This window comes from Coprinopsis cinerea (assembly GCF_000182895.1).
Source record: "Coprinopsis cinerea okayama7#130 chromosome 7 map unlocalized cont3.7, whole genome shotgun sequence".
Classification (NCBI taxonomy): Eukaryota; Fungi; Basidiomycota; class Agaricomycetes; order Agaricales; family Psathyrellaceae; genus Coprinopsis; species Coprinopsis cinerea.
The window spans coordinates 546,724-563,909 of record NW_003307538.1 but is presented as its reverse complement, the minus strand read 5'-3'; the positions used below and the strand labels follow the sequence as shown (position 1 = coordinate 563,909).

The 17,186-nt window shown below is 51.8% G+C and overlaps 7 protein-coding genes and 1 non-coding gene across 8 annotated transcripts; 5 read left to right on the top strand and 3 right to left on the bottom strand.

Annotated features, from left to right (window-relative positions):
* Nucleotides 1–307: 307 nt before the first annotated feature.
* On the top strand, nt 308–1,766 carry CC1G_14776 (hypothetical protein; the record flags this gene model as incomplete). The annotated part of the gene is made up of 4 exons (XM_002910752.1): nt 308–334; nt 393–763; nt 842–1,409; nt 1,481–1,766. 4 exons carry the CDS (start codon nt 308–310, stop codon nt 1,730–1,732), a joined length of 1,218 nt encoding a protein of 405 aa, XP_002910798.1. The 3' UTR covers nt 1,733–1,766.
* A 271-nt stretch (nt 1,767–2,037) lies between these two features.
* Nucleotides 2,038–3,184, top strand: CC1G_14775 (hypothetical protein). The gene is made up of 4 exons (XM_002910751.1): nt 2,038–2,385; nt 2,486–2,668; nt 2,758–2,968; nt 3,045–3,184. The coding sequence occupies exons 1-2, from the start codon at nt 2,315–2,317 to the stop codon at nt 2,535–2,537; spliced, it is 123 nt and encodes a 40-aa protein (XP_002910797.1). The 5' UTR covers nt 2,038–2,314; the 3' UTR covers nt 2,538–2,668; nt 2,758–2,968; nt 3,045–3,184.
* A 1,532-nt stretch (nt 3,185–4,716) lies between these two features.
* CC1G_03972 (hypothetical protein) lies at nt 4,717–5,891 on the top strand (the record flags this gene model as incomplete). Its single annotated transcript, XM_001831029.2, has 4 exons — nt 4,717–4,944; nt 5,002–5,205; nt 5,271–5,602; nt 5,687–5,891. 4 exons carry the CDS (start codon nt 4,717–4,719, stop codon nt 5,739–5,741), a joined length of 819 nt encoding a protein of 272 aa, XP_001831081.2. The 3' UTR covers nt 5,742–5,891.
* Nucleotides 5,871–9,555, bottom strand: CC1G_03971 (DNA helicase; the record flags this gene model as incomplete). The annotated part of the gene is made up of 7 exons (XM_001831028.2): nt 5,871–6,398; nt 6,459–6,826; nt 7,040–7,121; nt 7,539–8,027; nt 8,087–8,669; nt 8,726–8,935; nt 8,993–9,555. 7 exons carry the CDS (start codon nt 9,553–9,555, stop codon nt 5,871–5,873), a joined length of 2,823 nt encoding a protein of 940 aa, XP_001831080.2.
* Nucleotides 9,556–10,155: 600 nt separating this feature from the next.
* On the bottom strand, nt 10,156–10,229 carry CC1G_20139. Its single transcript has one exon. It is a non-coding gene; the product is annotated as a tRNA-Ile (tRNA).
* Nucleotides 10,230–10,341: 112 nt separating this feature from the next.
* CC1G_03970 (hypothetical protein) lies at nt 10,342–11,430 on the top strand (the record flags this gene model as incomplete). The annotated part of the gene is made up of 4 exons (XM_001831027.2): nt 10,342–10,734; nt 10,814–10,977; nt 11,041–11,305; nt 11,366–11,430. The coding sequence occupies exons 1-4, from the start codon at nt 10,479–10,481 to the stop codon at nt 11,428–11,430; spliced, it is 750 nt and encodes a 249-aa protein (XP_001831079.1). The 5' UTR covers nt 10,342–10,478.
* Nucleotides 11,431–11,851: 421 nt separating this feature from the next.
* Nucleotides 11,852–13,194, top strand: CC1G_03969 (protein kinase subdomain-containing protein PKL/ccin3; the record flags this gene model as incomplete). Its single annotated transcript, XM_001831026.2, has 3 exons — nt 11,852–12,561; nt 12,951–13,069; nt 13,130–13,194. The coding sequence occupies 3 exons, from the start codon at nt 11,852–11,854 to the stop codon at nt 13,192–13,194; spliced, it is 894 nt and encodes a 297-aa protein (XP_001831078.2).
* Nucleotides 13,195–13,610: 416 nt separating this feature from the next.
* On the bottom strand, nt 13,611–17,131 carry CC1G_03968 (RING finger protein; the record flags this gene model as incomplete). The annotated part of the gene is made up of 4 exons (XM_001831025.2): nt 13,611–13,626; nt 13,869–16,405; nt 16,469–16,666; nt 16,724–17,131. The coding sequence occupies 4 exons, from the start codon at nt 17,129–17,131 to the stop codon at nt 13,611–13,613; spliced, it is 3,159 nt and encodes a 1,052-aa protein (XP_001831077.2).
* Between the last annotated feature and the right edge of the window lie 55 nt (nt 17,132–17,186).

Genomic DNA, 17,186 nt, shown 5'->3' with positions numbered 1-17,186 from the left:
GAGAGGTTGCAACTATGGTGGCATCACGCGATGGGCAACTGTCTCTTTGTCTCCTCTCCCCAAACTATTACAACTCAATCGAAAGATTTGTAGTTTATTAAGTTCTGGGTAAAGACGATGCTCACAGAACCTACTAGTTTAGTTTGATCTCAATCCTGTTCCAATATATGCACTTTGTCTGGCGTCAGTATCGGGCCTCGGCGCGATAGCAATGGAAGATGCCAACCATCACCAGACAATGTGTGCATGTTTGTACTGGCACCGCTCGACAGCGCTTGCGTGCGTTGAACGGACCTTGCTCCTGATCATGACACTGACCACGAAGATGACCATAGTGAGCACCCTTGTCCCACCTTACTTGCTTTTCTACCTAAAGACATGGCGAATAACAGTCGCTCCCGCCGGAAGTCCAGGCTTATATCGTCCAGTACTGCCCTCGAGAGGCATGGGTGCCTCTCATATCGGTAAACCGACTCTTTAAGGATGAAGTAGAGCCCTTGCTTTATCGATCTATCGTGATCGACTCGAGGAGAAACCAGAGAGCCAAAGGATGCCTGGAGACCCTGTCTGCTCACTCTGATAAGGCCATGATGGTTCGGCAGATGAAGGTCTCATTATTTGGGACGGCGGACCGCAGTTTGGTGGACAAGATCCTTGCATGTGCGGAGCTGATGAAGGATTTGAAGCATTTGGATTTGAAATTCGGACTGGAGGACGACTGGGATGATTCTCTGACTCAGAAGCTGCACCGTGGCCTCGTCTTGTAAGTATGTTTCATTCACCTCTATGACTTGTTGCTTGACGCTGATTAAGGCTCTGGATCCATTGGTGGCGGTTCCAGTGCAGGTCAATACCAACTTTCGTCTCTGCTTTACCATCCGATCGAATTTGCCACCCCGGAAGCGCAAATCGTCCCTCTCATCGACTGCCACAAGACCCTCGATGTCTTAGGGTTCTGGTATCTTTCGCTTTTTTCCCCGGGGGAATTATTGTATTTCCTGAAACTGGTAGTACCGCATGATCCCGGGAAACCGTCCCATCCCGGGGATCTCGAGCCCTACTACCCTGGAAACATCCGTGGGGAGTCTGGATTCCACCTCCCCGCCATCTATGGAGTAACGCCCCTGGACGAACTCGGTATGGTTAACGTTGGCATCTGCCCTGGGCTTTACGCAGAAGAAGAGCAGCGGCTCTCTCTTTGTCCCAAAATCGCCGCTCAGCTGAGTACCATGGAGAAGGATCAGTTGACGGTTGGGAGATTGATGGTGCATTGGTCTGGGTTGACCAGCGGCGATTTGACCGTTTCTGAGCTCGAGCGGTTCGCAGAATCGGTTTCTGCGTCGTTTCCTGCACTAGAAGTGCTGCAGATCTTGACTAGATCTAGACCAGCGAGTCCCGCTGACAAGATAGTAAGTGTGTTTAAACTGCTGGTGTGTTTAGAAAGTTCTGATAGGGATTGGGATTCCTTTATCATATTTAGGAGTGCTACAACCGACTCAGAGAAGGGCTGGCTCCGTTGGCTAGAACGCCGATATACCTCTTGCAGCTTCTTCCATGGAATGAGTCCAGCGAAGAACACGGGTCTGATTTGGAGGGAGGGCTGACGGCGGGTGAGCTGTGCTCACTCGGCGAGCGATGGGGATTGTCCTTTCCCCATTTGAAGAAGCTAAGGTTGTTTGGGCAGGATGTGGGGCAAGTTGGTGGACTTGGGTGGGCGGTTACTGTATATTGATTACCTACCGTTGAGCTAAATTGGTGTTTGTACTTCTATTACTTGCTGAGGTCGAATGGTGTTTCAACTGTTTTATCTAATTTTTGGACCTTGGTGCTACGGGATTGGTTGCTGTAAGCTGTTATTGGGACTGCTGGTGTTCGTTTAGGGCAGACTGGATGAACTTCGTGTCTCCGGGAATCTCGGATATGTACCCTTCTTCGGGTGCAATCAGAGACCCGACGCGTCGCGTCTTGACGCGTGGCATGATCCTAGTACGCGTTGGCAGCGACCTCCAACCAGTGCGCGACTGTCCAACGCTGGCCATGCCTCCTTCACGCTCTTCTTCTCTAACTCAAATAACACTTTCCTTCACAGGCGACACACAACCCGCCAAACCCGCGAAGCGTGGCAATAGCAAGAAGGCCAAGCAGCCACCCGAGCCGAAAGTGAAGAAACCGCCGCCTGCCCCGTTGGCTGAAGGGCCTTTCCTGGCTACGCCTGAGGATGCGGATCCAAAGAACTTGAATGGTGCTTACAAGAACGTTGAGCACCCGTGTTATTGGTTTTATGGAGAGGGAGCTGGAGGGTATGTGATAAGTTATGGGAGTCAGGCTGGGAAGAAGGTTAGTTGTATTCGGTGGGGGTGGTTGGAGTATTGTTATGTCAATACGGTGAGCTTCATATTCTCTTCTTTTCCCCAGAGAAGCTTGGATATCCAGGCATTCGTCTCCCTTTTCCAACCAGTACACAGGCTAACTATGCTATCACTAGTACTACCCCGGATTCCGCAAAGCATTCGAACGATATCGAGAAGGGATATTGAAGTACCTCGAGACACATTATATGGAGTTTGTTGTTCCTTTTGGGAGGTTCCATGGGAAGAAGCTGTATGAGAAGTATAGGGATGTCGTGTGGTTGTCGAAAGTGGATTGCCATGAGCGGAATAATCCCGAGGTGCGTTCTGCCTCTTCTCGTTTCCCACTTTGATACTGACGTCGTATGCGTCTTTTCTCTTCGCATATTCTCGGTTTCGATGGCTGAAGTACTCGCTATTCTGGAAAGCGTTCGACAAGTTCATGACCCGACCCACGGATCGAAGCTACCGTGAAACCTCCGTCGCGAAGCTCGAGGAACTCGAGAGGATTAAGAAGCTCGTCGATGAAGCCTATGCTGCTCAATACGATGACGAGGATTATGGGTATGGCTATTGGGAGGACTATGGGGACTACTACGACGATGGGTATTATGGAAGAGGTGTGTGTGTTGATATTCGCTTCTGTTCAGCGTGTTTGAACAGGGAATACTTACTGCGAGGACCGTTGTTGCTTAGGTTATTCCAGTGGCAGTTGGAACAGCTCCAAGTCTAAGAAAGGGAAGAAATCGGGGTCAGAGGCGTCGGGTGGACAGGGGGGAAAGCGCAAGATGGGCAATTCAGCGTCTACATCTTCTCAATCTGCGAAGCGACGGCGGGTATGAAGATCGCTTGTTCGACCTCCCTTGTAAGTGCTCTTTAACCGTTGCTGCGTTTCTGATCTTTGCTCTCCTAGCATGCCGTCACTTTTGATTGCTCTATATATCCAGGATTCGATATCTAATCGGCGTTGTCTCTAATCCCGATTTCTTTATGAGAATTCCGAGTCCGCGGACACTGGTCCTAAAGGTCCCTCCCACCAAGCCTCTGTACATGACGTCGGGTCAAGAATTGCTGTGAGGTTCAAGAATCAAACCTGGTCAGCTGTCCCGGCCCTTACGGCAGCGGGAACTGGGTCTATAAAACCCTCCAACGCGGGTTCACTCCCATCTCATCTCCCATCTGTTCTCATCGCCATAATGTATGGATACAATCCGACGTTCACCCGTCCAGCCTCCCCTGGTCCCCTCGACTCCAAAGGACCTCTCCTTGTTCAGGACCCTCCCAACGCGTTGAGCCCTGCCGGCCCTGTTTACAACTCCAGCCATCCGTTCTATTGGTGGTATGGCGAGAAAGCAGGCGGGTTCATCTTTCAGAGTCCTGGGAAGAGAGAGTATGGCAAGAGGATTCGCGATGTTAGCATTGGGTATTTGGATTCCCAGTATCATGGTGACTCGGTAAGTCACCTACTGCTAGGCGTTCTCTGATTGGACCAGAGTCGGAGCTGACTGTCGTCGGCACATTGGGCTTGTGCTGAATGTGGATGAATAGTGCACCTGTGAATTAGACGCTGCGATTCGGACGTATCAAACCGGATTGTGGAATTGGGTGCAAGACCATTTTCAGGATTTTGTGGTTGTACTTGGGCGGGAGCATAAAGGGAGGAAGCTGTATGAGATTGTTGACGACGAGGGGTGGCTGGAGTTTTTGAGCTCGGAGAAGAATAGTTGGTTGAGGGAGCATCAAGGGGGATGGGTGAGTAACTTTTAAATTATCGACTGAGGATACACTTGCTGATGAAGTCATTTTTATGAAGCATCCCGGAGACGATTGGATCCCTGCGTATGATTCGAGGGGTGGAAAGGTGAGCACTCAATGCTGCAGAATGTTGTTTGCATTGAACTGATGGGATGTTGGTAGTACCGCTTCTTCTTTGCGGCGCTCGACCGCTTTTTAACTGACCCTCGTGGTTCTCACTCCATTTCTACTTGGAGCTCGAGCCAAGTTGAAGCTGCCTTGCAACCCATTAGTGCGTCGTCTCAGGCCTGACCATGTATGCATGGGAATGGGTTATATTGGACACGGGAATGTAATTTACTACGCAAGAAATAGGACACATTGTTATTACTCGGTGAGCGGGGTAATCTTTTTGGTGTCGGGCACCTAACGGAGGCGAGAGCCAGGCGCTCAGTTTAAGCGCCCACGACGGCAAACGGCAAAGGGCGATCAGCGGAGATAGAGAGGCCGTTGCGCCGCTTCGAAGCCCCACTCTTGCCGATCGTCGTCGAGTTTTTTTTCCCTTCTCTTCTTCTTCCTCATCCAACGGCGAATGCACGCGCCCGCCTACTAACGACAACGCTCCTTTGCCAGTATGAATACCGATTCTGACATATACAAGTACCCGCCTTTGCGAGAAGGACCGTCAGTGATGGGCGACGAGCTGGTTTCTGAAGACGGGCCTGTCCACAACAAGGATCATGAAGCGCATTTCTATTATGGGGAGGAAGCAGGAGGGTATACGCTTCAGCGCGGGCAGCCTATCAACAAGCTTCACCTGGGATATGTTCGTCTCTGCGTAGGGATGCTGTCTGAGGACCCGGTACGCAACTCGACCTATGGTTTGGCACCACTGGTTGACAGGCAGGGAATCCTCTAGTCCTGGGAAGGACTAAGTGCGGCCGTTGGTCGGTACGAAGAAGGATTAGAAGGTTACGTTGTGGACCATTACACCGAATTCACGGTCCCGCCTTTACTTGGAAACGATAACGAGAAGTATGAGGGGAGGCCGCTTTCTGAAACACGGGATGACCCAGCGTGGCGTGGTCATGTCCAGCTTTTGGCGTGCAGGAATAGACCTGAGGTGCGCCATAACTCAGTCAGCTTGTACACTGGATGGTCACTCACCTATCTTCTGCTGGTGCGTAGAACCGCTTCTTCTTCATGGCCATCGACAGGTGCAACAGGGAATGGGACACGTCCTACCCACTCGTAGGCCAACTCGCCTCGAAGGCGTACGTACCCATGGAGGAGATAGGTCGCCTTATCCTCCAAAGCCGGGCTACAGGTCCTCTGTCGTTCGCCCAAGTCGAAGAATCTGACGACTCGGAGGAGGAAGAAGTCTTTGCGAATTGGGTGGATTATGACCTTGATGATGGGTATTATCCTGGGGACGAGGACGACTCGGAGGTTGAGACGATTATGGGCTATGAAGATGATGTGTGGACGGACGAGTCTGATTATGGGGTTTGGCGGGGTAGGTATGGGCCGCGTCCTAGTGATAATTAGGTGAGTCCTGGGACTTTCGTTGAATGGGGACATGACTTTCTGAGCAATGCCCACAGGTATATCAACGGAACTCACAATTTCGACGTAATTTATAGCTCTATAATCGGGTAGCAGAGTTCTAAACTACATTTTTACACTGGCGCTGGCATTGTAATCTAGACGCCCGTCTATATTGGCCGCAACACGCTAGAATGCTCGGGGAACTTCAACGTCACCCAGCACTCCGTTCTCCATAATATACTAGTAATTCTTCTCCACATGAACCACTAACCCACGTTCGAGCAGGTATTGGGCATACCGCCTCCAACTTTCGGCGCCTTTCTCTACCCTGACTGCACCCTGGCCATTATCAGCCACCACGACCTCCCCTCCAGCAATATCGGTCGTTGTACCAAACCTCCCTCCACTAACCTTCCCCATCTTCAACGTCGCGATGTTCCCCACGACAAACAACGCCCTCTTCGCCCTCGTCAGCCCTACATTCAACCTCCTCGGATCTGCCAAAAACCCAATATTCCCTTCGGGGTTATTTCGAACGGTAGAGAAGATGATAACGTCCTTTTCGCGCCCTTCAAAGCCGTCGACAGTTTTGATTTCGATTTGAGAGAGCTGTTGGACGGTGAGGTCATGGCCCAGTGCTGAACAGAATTTTGACCCATAAGATGAGGAAGAGGGCGCGGAATCGGGAGGCGAGTTGAAGATACGCGTCAGGAGTGATATCTGCGCGACGTAGGGTGCGATTATGCCAATGTCTTTGCCTTGTAAGTCCTATGTTCGATGGCGATGGTAAGCCACCCAAGAACCAAGGGAAATTGTAAAAGCACTCACAGGATTGGAACGGAGCAAATCCATGACGACATCAGCAATGATACGTGCTTCGGTCCTGTTAATCCGGCTCTTGTCCTTCATTGTTTCTTCCCCTGAATGATGCAAAAAGATCACACTAGGTCTTGGCTTGCTTTCATCGGCGCCTTGTCCTTCCTTATACTGACACCCGGACTGAAAAGGACTGAGCCTCTCCAAACTGAGGTCCAAGTCGAGATACTGCGACATGGGAGGGGAAAGGTGTTTTGAGACACGACCTTGCTCGTCGACTGTACCGTCCCGGACGGTTCCCAAGTAGAACTCGTTCGAAGGGAAATAGGAAATGTTGGGGTGCATTCGATACTGTGTGTCGAGCATTACGGAGGGGACGACTAAAAGTGTTTCTATCAGTCTCATTGACCGAGTGACATTGGACAAGCGTGGCAATTAGATGGGGGAATTTTTGAAGCGCCAACAAGGGGAGGGGCAAGTCGGGATTAAACTCGAAGAGAATGATATTGGGTGTCCGGAATCGACACATCAAATCCAAGGCGCACCGTGAACTCATTCCCGCATCCACCGAACGGATTCAAACTATAACTCACCTCCTTCCTTAGTTAACCTCTCAAACAAACTCACTCCGAGTCCGAGCTTTTGAGCTTCTGGACTGACGACAATCGGGGGAAGCTGGAGATGGTCACCGATAAGGGCCAGGTGCTGGCACTATTGGATGGAGGCCGATATTCGTTGCAGCGCGAGGGCGGAAATCATCGAACGCGGTCGAAAAATAAAGATAATGTGAGTATACCATGGAGAATGATGTGTAGAAGATACTCACTCCTTTCACGAGAGGAATTAATGAGACTGGTTCAGTGGCCATTGACGCCTCGTCCAAGAATACGACAGGGAAGTCGATGTCATTCAAGTCATAGGTAGCAGACGCGATACACGTCGAGCAAATCTAGACCGACGATACCTGATCAGCTTTGCTCAAAGAAATGGGACAAAAACCGGACGTCGTGAAGTAAAAAGGAAGAACACGGACCCGAAGAGCGCTACGGCATCCGCCTGGTGGGCACAGAGATGTAGAGAATCGAAACTTACTACGTCAGCTTCGCTCGTCACATCCCTCAACATGGCCTGCCTCACCCGTTTCTTCTTCGACTTCACCATCTTCTCCGAATTCACCAGGTCTGACTTCGCGTCCTCCATGTTCTCAACCCTCCTAGCTAATACATATCTTGCATTGCCTTCCTTGTCCTTGAGCTCTTTCTGGGCCAAATGGACTTTCTCAGTTAGTTCCGCTATTTTCTTCTTGACCACTTCCAGCTGGTCAACAAGGTATTGATGTGTGGAGTATAAAGGGTGCGACTCGAGTTTGGCTGCCAGTGTATGATGGAGGAGCGATGGGCGCACGGAACCAACAGCGCCGACTCGTAGAGGCTTGACGCCAGCAGCAGCAAGTCCTTCAACCAGATTATCAACTGCAACATTGGTGTAGGTGCATACGAGGATGCGGTGTGGAACCCGGAAATGCAATTTGAGAAGCTTGAGTGTTTCGATGATTGTTTTCGTTTTGCCAGTTCCAGGAGGCTACACGGGGGAAAGATTATTAACGTCAGAGTTTGAAGCAAATTCCGAGAAATGCGTACTCCTTGGACCAGACTTAGCCGATTTCCAATCATCGATGCCATGGCTCGGATTTGGGAAGAGTTAAGGTTGTGAATGGGCATGTCGCCTTCCGAGACGAGTGGGACGGGTAAAGAATACCTGCTGACCCAGCTCTGGATACGAGTGTCGTCTGAGAAAGCACCTCCTCCCCTCCCTCCTTCTCCAGGGTGCTTCTCCGTCGGGTCTTCCGGGGTCTGTTCAATTGTGGAATTAGGGTCGTCAGATACAGGCATAGGGTCGGCTTCTGGAGTGAAGCTCTTCAAGAGGATGTCGCGAAGGTGGGTCCCCTCGCAAACATTTTGGTAATAGTAACGCTTAGGATCATGCCACAGGGATCGGATAGCGGCTTCCATCCTCTCAAAGACGATGTTGTTTGAACCGAGATCGAGCCTCCACCGCAATGGTGTTATGCCATCCGGTGCTGTCAACGTAAAACGATGTTGATGTTCCTCATCGAAGTAGATTTTGAACTTCATTTCACCGACACTCATCACTGTCCCTTTGTATATGATATCCGCGGCGGTCAAGGGGCAGACCCGGGACAGTAAGACTTGGTTTCCTCGTCTGATCATGTTGCATATTGAGGTGCGAAAGGACAGGAAGGACGAGGAAAGACGTACTCGAATTGATGGCCTTCGGGTAACTTGATGCCTGGTCCTAGGGAGAATGTTGCGACGTGCTTCCCCAACTCGAGTGATCCACTCCAGAAACCCTGCATATCGTCTATGCAATAGCCTTCCGCCTTCAACTGCTCCAAGGTCTTTCCTGATTGCCGCTCTCTGAGAACAGCTTCGTGTCGTAGTTGCTCAGCTCTGATTGCAGGGATAAACCTGAGAGGTACTTTGTCAGTACACTGCTGGAGCGGATAAAACGAAAGCGCTACGTACCGGGATTTATATGCTTCTATCTGTTCAAAGAAAGTATCCTTCCCTTTGAGACCTTCAGAAATCACTGGATTAAATCTCGTCTCCCCCTTCATTGCTTCTCTGACGGCCGTACATCTCTTCCTCTGGGTCTGTCTCATTCTTGAAGTAGCTCTTGGGCTCCAATGATCGCTGGACAATGCCTTGGCTTTGTCCTTCACACCCGAGTGGGGAGACTGTGGAGGGGGAGACTGATTCGACGGAGCAAAGAGGGATTCTTCTTGGTCGGTTGAAGAAAAGTTCCCGATGTTGAAATCCCCGGTGGTCGACGAGGTGGTGCCCTTCCAGCTCGGTTTTAATTTGGGTGGCGACGTTTTGGGTGTAGGATGATATCTATGATGGCTGTGCTGGCGACCGTAGTTCTGCCTCACAGACTGAGAAGAAAAGATTCGAAGGTGGGACAATGAATGGGACACATGTCGCGGTATCTGGGATGAAGAGATGCTACGTCGTTTTCGTGCTGAACTTGTTGGACCTGGTGGTGGTATCGTTCTACATGTCACCGCCCCTTGACGAGCCACAAACATGGTGAGATTCTGTCGTACCCGACCTGAGCCAACCGGTTGCCCAGTGACCTTTGGGCGCTGGAAACTTCGGTGTAGAGTGCGTGTCCAGAATCTCCGCCAGCGAATTGATGGCTTGGAGGGATTGGATAGGGGATCCTGCCATTTTGGGTGACCTTGTCTCCGCCGGCGTTTCTGCCAAGTCCACTGGTCTTGACTTCCGCCCCATCACAACCTCATTCGCCTTGCTGAGCCGTGTTTTGGAGCCCAATAATTCTATCTACCATGCTCGACCCCGCGTTCACGTATCCACCTTTGGCTCAAGGCCCTCTTGTTTCCCCAGAGGAATTGGCATCTCGGAAAGGGCCCGTTTTCAACCGCAACCACAGAGCTTACTGCCAATAGTCACGGTCTTCTTAACTTTGCATTGGCAAATCGGGCTCTAATAGGGCTCCCTTGTTGGATCTGTCTGTGCACGTTACATTGTGGATATTCGAATTTACGAAAAATCAAATCGCAGATTCGGTACATGAGGCATATGCTGGCATATGTCCAATGCCGAATTGTCTCAAAGGCGAGGTTCAGGTAAGACGAGTCGCGTAGTACTGAAGCAAAAAGCAGTCATGGCCAACGTGGGGATCGAACCCAAGACCTTCGCGTTATTAGCACGACGCTCTAACCAACTGAGCTAGTCGGCCGACAGTTTCGACGGTGGCTTGGCACGCCTCGTTGGCGCGAGGGTCCGCGTTTCGGGCTCGTTGGTTTTGTTTCGTCCCAACGCGTCTTTCTTCCTGCCACCACCATCACGACCTTTTCTTTTACTCTGCATTCTCTCTTTCTCCAGTTCAAGAATCCAATTCGAAGACTCTTGTATCTACGAAGTCAAAACCATACTCCAAGGGGAAAACCACAAAGTAAACCGACTAACGACCAAAACACAAGCGGCCATGCCCAATCCAAAGCGCGCTGCAGCCTCGAAAGCCTCCAATGTCCTTGACGGAATCCAGCAGACGTTCAAGCCGTATAGGTCTGAAGCTCTAGCACGCATCCGATACAATTCGTTCTATCTACTCGTTCTTGTCGTCGCAACGACGTTACTGCCCCTGCCTGGGCTTGTGGAGAGTGTACTGCTCATTGCGAATCAAGGACCCAAGCCCGATTTCTGGTCGGACGACTGGGTCCATAGAAGCCTTTGTATCGCCGGTGAGTCCCATTCTTTGGCTTAAGGCTCGAGCTCGAGCATCTGGGAAAAGAGCTGATGACACATTGTGCTCTGGAACAGAAGCGACGGTGCTCGCATTGCTCTTGTGGAACATCCTTGAATCGCTTTACGCCCTAAACTATCCACCACCACCGCTTCCACCAACTCCCTCACGAGCGCTGAAACACATGAGGTCTCCTCAACCTGTGAACACAACACCGAAATTCAAGCTGCTTTCTACGAAGGTATGTATCTCCGGCCGTTTTTACCAACACACACTTGAATTGACGCTTGATTTCAACTCCCAGTCCAGCCCACAACCGCAAAAACCTTTTGCGTTCTCGCCCTCTTCATCCCTCTCATCCTCAGCACTCCTCTCAGGCTCTGCGGCTTACCCACCGTCGCCCGTCTCCACACCTTCGAGAACGCTCCACTACTCCTCTCTATCCCTTAGCACATCGACACCTGGAAGCGCTGGAGGTCTTGGAGGCTCGACGTCGACCCTGGGCTACTCACCCAGCCCCAAAGTAAGCGTGTACAGAGCAAAGGGCGTGGGTGCAGGGAGTGTCGGACGTGCGTAGATTCTGTGCTGCAACTATTGCCGTGGCGGGGGAGGCTGACTTTATGCTATAGGTGCTTTGGACGCCTCATATCTCGGCAAACTGTCGAAGACAGAACGCGATGAAGATGAAGAGTGAATACACGCGTCGACTAACAGGGCTGTTCACGTACAAGCCGATAGTAATCCAGTAACGAGAGCGACGCCAAGCCATGGGGGTAATCTCCTTCACGGTCCGCTCGCGGACGAGGAAGGGCAGGGAGGTCCTATGGCCCCTCAGATTGGGCTAGGATGGGTGTGATGCGTGACGAATGAGATGACTGTACGAGATGACGACAAGTCGCCTTCGGTATGGGTTTTATGCGCTAATGGATCCCCTACCCCTTCAAATACATTGAACTCGCCTTGAGCTAAGTTTGTGTACCGGTACCAACGAGGTCAAACGAACGAAAACGGATGGGTACGAGACAGGGAGAGTGGCTGTGTTCTCGTGGGAAAGGTGGCTCACCTAACCACGTCCGCTGCCACCACTCGGCCGCTCCTTCAGACCAAACTCAGTAATGTTCTCAACCCTACTTATCAATAACTGCGCTACTGTCGGTGGAAAGTCCACAACGATAAGCCTCGAGGTTTCCCCCTCCCACCCGAGCGCAATCTGGTATCGAAAGCACCGTGGCGAACCAGCCCCCGTCAACTGGAATTCCAAGAAGGTTGCCGAAGGCGAAGGCGAATTGGAGCTTACCCTTCTCGAGCGCATTTCGGAGGGCCGCATAGGTGTTACCTACGTCGCCAAAGTCGACTCCGCTATGCGAGGCGACGTGGATCTACGAGCGATGCTTCCAGAGAAGGTCTGCCTCAAGTTCGCGAAACCAGAGTTTTGTCGGAGTCTAGCACGGGAAGCATGGTTCTACGAACAGCTCGAGTCATGCCAAGGCGCCTCTATCCCAATTTTTTACGGCTTCTTTTCATCTTCCATGGCAGAGCAACCATGGTCACCGAACCTCACATTCACCCCGTGGACCACAAGGAAACACCAATTCGACACAGACTCGCTCCCCCGCGAAATCGACCAATACCCGTCTCTGGACCTCCTACCTGACGACATGCTGCCAGACTGGAGGAGAAAATCGCCGATCGAAGACCCATCTGGCTACCAGCAAAACTCGTCGTGGTACAGATGGAGCCCCAGTGAAGACAATCCGACGATCAGCGTCCTCGTCCTCGAGCTCTTGGGCGAGACCTGTACTGGCAAAAAGGGACTCGGTGTAAAGTGAGTTTTACTCGTCGATTGACTCCGAACAATTTCTGAGGAATGAGGAAACGACGGCAGAGCCGCTATCACAGAGGTGTTGGATGACATTGCCACGCGAGGAGTCATTCACCCAGACATTTCGGCTTGGAACATCTTATCCATTCGGGACCCACTGAATAGCTGCACCTGCTCACGACACAATGTTGTTCATCCTTGGAGAGTCATTGATTTCGACCGCTGTTTAATGGTAGACATCGACAACAAAGGCCCGGACGGAATCAAATTCCTTGTCATGCCAAGCGAAGCGCTCGGTTGTGACGATGGGTTTTCATTCTTGTCGAAATAATATTCTCGATATGGAACCGGCAACTCTTACATACGTTGTCTTCTGCAGCCTTTACTTATAGCACATCGACACCTGGAAGCGCTGGAAGTCTTGGAAGCTCGACGTCGACCCCCGGATACTCACCCAGCCCCAAAGTAAGCGTGTACAGAGCAAAGGGTGTGGGTGCAGGGAGTGTTGGACGTGCGTAGATTCTCTGTTGCAACTATTGCCGTGGCGGGGGAGGCTGACTTTATGCTATAGGGGCTTTGGACGCCTCATATCTCGGCAAACTGTCGAAGACGGAACGCGATGAAGATGAAGAGTGAATACACGCGTCGACTAACAGGGCTGTTCACGTACAAGCCGATAGTAATCCAGTAACGAGAGCGACGCCAAGCCATGGGGTAACCTCCTTCACGGCCCGCTCATGGACGAGGAAAGGAGTAGGGAGGTACTACGACCCCTTCAGATTAGGCCAGGGATGGGTGCGATGCGTAACGAGTGAGATGATTGTATGAGAGGACGACAAGTCGCCTTCGGTATGGGTTTTGCGCGCTAATACATCCCCTGCCCTTCCAATAAATTGAACGCGTCTTGAGCTAAGTTTGTGGACAGGTACCAAGGGTAGGTCTGTCCCATTTCATGCCACATGAAGAGATCGCCAGGGAGGGCGAAGATAATTTCCAGACTCGAGGATCGTCTGTTGATACTTCAAGTCGGCTTGGTTCGGCTTAGGACTACATCAAACCGCGGTGACTCTGGGACAGAAGAATTCAGGCATAGTGAGTGTCTCAATGTTCTTGTAAAACAATGCATTTGTAAATATGCTATTTGTAGGTGCAGTTACGCGGTTCATACGATCTGAGAAGGACACCAGTAACGTACAAGGTACACGTTGGTACAGGGGTATCAGTCAAAGAACCCACCATGAACCGCGTTCAGATGCGCATACACATCGCCCGAAACATCCAGACACAACCAGCAAAAATGAGCCGCGCACTTCGAACACGTCATATGGTTGCAGCCACTCTCTTTGAAAACGAGCGCGCCGCAACCAGGACACTTCTTGACTCCGTTATCTCTCAACCATTCGTCGTTCAACTGTTCTTGGAGCTTGGGGTCTCGGTGAACGCGAGCTTCTTCGCAATTCATCCCATCGTGCGCCCCTTCGTTGCAGGTCCCGCAGATCTTGACGAAGCACGATGGACACTGATGGGTCGGGGTGGTCCCTTCGCCCTGCTGTCGGTAAATCTGGGTACAATCTGGGGTGGGGCAGTACTTGTACTCCAGAGGATGCTGATGGATGTAGGACTGGAATGCGACCTCCACCAATCGGTTGAAGGACTCTCGTGGGAGGTTGCGCAAGATAACAGGAATGGGGATGGGTGTTTTGCAAGTGTCTTCGTCCCCCATGCAAACGAGAGGGAACTTGTCCGAATTTAGAGCGGAAACGAGGTAATGCTGGAGACACCCGTGACAGTAGGAATGGCCACAGATGAAAGGTTGGGCGGAGGCGGCATTGTAACAGATCGGGCACAGCTTCTCGTTGTCGGATACGGGAGATTGGGCACCACCGCCGGACAGCGTAGCTTCCCTGATGAGCTTCCGAAGAAGCTGACGATCGTTATCTCCGCCCTTGATCTTCACCGTGCCGGTAGCCAAGTCCAGTGTTGCATTCTCCTCCCCGATGTTGTCCTTCAAAACCTTCAACCCTTCTCGCATGAAGAAGCCCACAGCGCGACGCGGTAGCTTCTCCGACCACTCCGACGCATTGAGCCTCTCAACCTCCCCGCTAATCAACCCCCTCGCCAGCGTCAGGGACGCATCATCTCCGTACGCACGCAACGCATGGAGCTTGGGGTCAAGGACGATGTAAGCCTTCGTATCCGCATTCACCCTCTCCAAGAACTTGGAGCCATCGGAGGAGAAGAACGAACTGTGCCAATGGTTCGAGTCGAGTCGCTGGCCAGCGACCAATGCTTCGACTCGAACCTTCAGCACCCCGACCTCCTCCTGATCCGATCCCAGGACTTTGACGACCATGCGAGCACCATTTGCAACTGTTTTCACCGTCACAAAGGCCTTCTTCTTATCGCCGTTACTGTCCGCCAATTCGTCCCAACGGCTCCTTTGCGCCTCGTATTGGGCAACGGGAATGGTGATCGAGTACTCGTGTCGTTTGGGGAGGGAGGGTCGAAAGTGCGGGAAAGAACCAAAGTGACCTTGTTGAATTGCGTCGTAAACTTTCTCGGCGTCTTCGTATGACTCAAATTTGATCTTTGCTTGTAGTCCATTGGGATTTTCACTCGTCTCGAACGAGTCCTTCACAGGTTGGTACGCCGCTAGGCGAGCTTCCAGCCGCTGCTTCTCCGACTCCAGATCGTAGGTGGGGGACTTGATCTGTCGGATCGAGGGGATACCGGTAAACTCTGCGATGTCGCTCGTCGACAACTGGCAAGGAATATTGGTGAGTTTAATCGAAGCTGGAGTCCAGTACCTAGCTGCATGACCGGCGGGCTGCCGGTTCATTGCGGCTCGAACCTTCCGAGTTCCGAGAAGAGGTGGTTTGGCGTTGATCTCGTGGACCTTTAGCTGGGCTTCTTCCATTGAAGAGCAAGTAGCGATCATGGTGAGCGATGGAAGATTCCAAGCGATGGTGAGGGTCGTGATCGTGGTCGCATTGGAATAGGCGTTCATGCGTCCCCATGTTGCATTCGCTCCAACTTCCACTCTGATAGGGTGCTCGCGGAGCTCGATGTCTTCAAACGCAAAGGGGAGGAGACTGGCCTGTTCAGAACGAAGGAAGAGGGTCGCCACCTTTTTCTGACCGGGAATAGGTTTCAAGGAAGCGAGGTGGAAGGTGAGATTGTCGATTCCCAAGTGCTCCGTGAATATTCGAACAATCTCTTCTTCCTTAGTGTCGGGTGGAAGGTCGTGGAGTGTGACGGTGCAAAGCTCGAACCCTGGAATGACTTCCATGATCTGAAGGCCTGCGGAGAATGTCACCAAATTAGAGCCTGCAACGACGCGAGAAAGTGTCGATTCAGCTTCACGCTTCTGGTGTTCCTCGAGTGCTCGTTTACGCTGCTCCTCTAGTTCTTTCTCCTTCATTCGTTTCTCTTCGGCAATTCTCTCCTCTTCTTCCCGTCTCCTCTTCGCTGCCTCCTCGATTGCTTTCCTTGCCCTCTCCCGCTCTTCTTCCTTTCTCCTCCGTGTCTTTTTCTCCTCCTGGTCTCGTTGTCGCTTCGTTCCCACCGCTTTCGCAATCAGTAACTTTTCAGACTCCTCGATTGCTTGGCGGAATTCCAGTTCCGCCATCATCTCCTGCTTAACACGGTCGAGCTCTGTTTGAAGCTCGACCTCCTCCCTCTGCCTCTTCGGAGCAGCCACTTGCACTAACCCCGTGGCCTCCACGTCGCGGACTAGTAGAGACAGTATTCCCCCCTTCTCCTCTTTTGACGCCTTCACATGTCGCTTTCGAGCAGCGGCACTCAGTTTCCGTAGATCCGTCGGTGTTATCGGCTCCCTGTACCCCACCTTTGGAATAGTAGCCACCGTGAGTTAGGGATGGAAGCTAGAATGGTAAGCTTTGGGACGCACCATATGAGTCTCTTCACGAGAAGTTCCTGGTGTCGATGGACCAACGTCACGGTTGGGATCCTTTCCTCTACTAGCGAGCGCTCGCAGCTTTTCTCGCACATTCAATGCTGTTTGCTCAAACTTCTTCTGGTCTTCCTCTGACCATACCTTCGCGTCCGCCTTCTTTTCTGCCGTCCCCTGGGTATTCAGCCCAGTGAACTGGGGAAGAGATAAACATAGTATAAGAAAGGGCTGATCTCGAGATAATTTGCATACCTCTGGGTCATGTCGATAGCGACATTGGTCGCCTCTAAGGCAGCTGCCCTTCTCCCAACGAAAGCAGGGGTTCTTGCGAACATCGACGTTGGATCTTGGCCCATGATGGGCTGCTGCATCAGAGATCGCCTTGATCGCCGCAATCTGAGTGACGTCGACTCGAGGCGTGGAGGAGACGGGTAAGGGAGGGATGGGCTCAGAAGCACCGTCGTTTTCATCCCTGTTATGGGGGGACGCAGACACTGCCTTTCCACTCGCGACGAGGAGGATGTGTTGCTTTGGACAGTCTTTTCCCAATTCACAGTGTCCATAATCACGGAAGGATTGGCAGATAACGCTAGATGACTCGCGCCTTGAAGCATATCCGCCTGTCTGGAGATCCCCAGTAGTCGTACGAGGACTGGTCATCTCTGGCAGTAGGACGATGGTTCAAGACAGAATGTGGGGGCGAATGCCACTATGG

Bases quoted from the DNA above. Each gene is read 5' to 3' on its own strand.
- CC1G_14775 (XM_002910751.1), top strand. From the start codon at position 2,315: ATGGGAGTCAGGCTGGGAAGAAGGTTAGTTGTATTCGGTGGGGGTGGT. The intron at 2,386-2,485 runs GTGAGCTTCATA...TGCTATCACTAG, and splicing joins AGTATTGTTATGTCAATACG to TACTACCCCGGATTCCGCAA.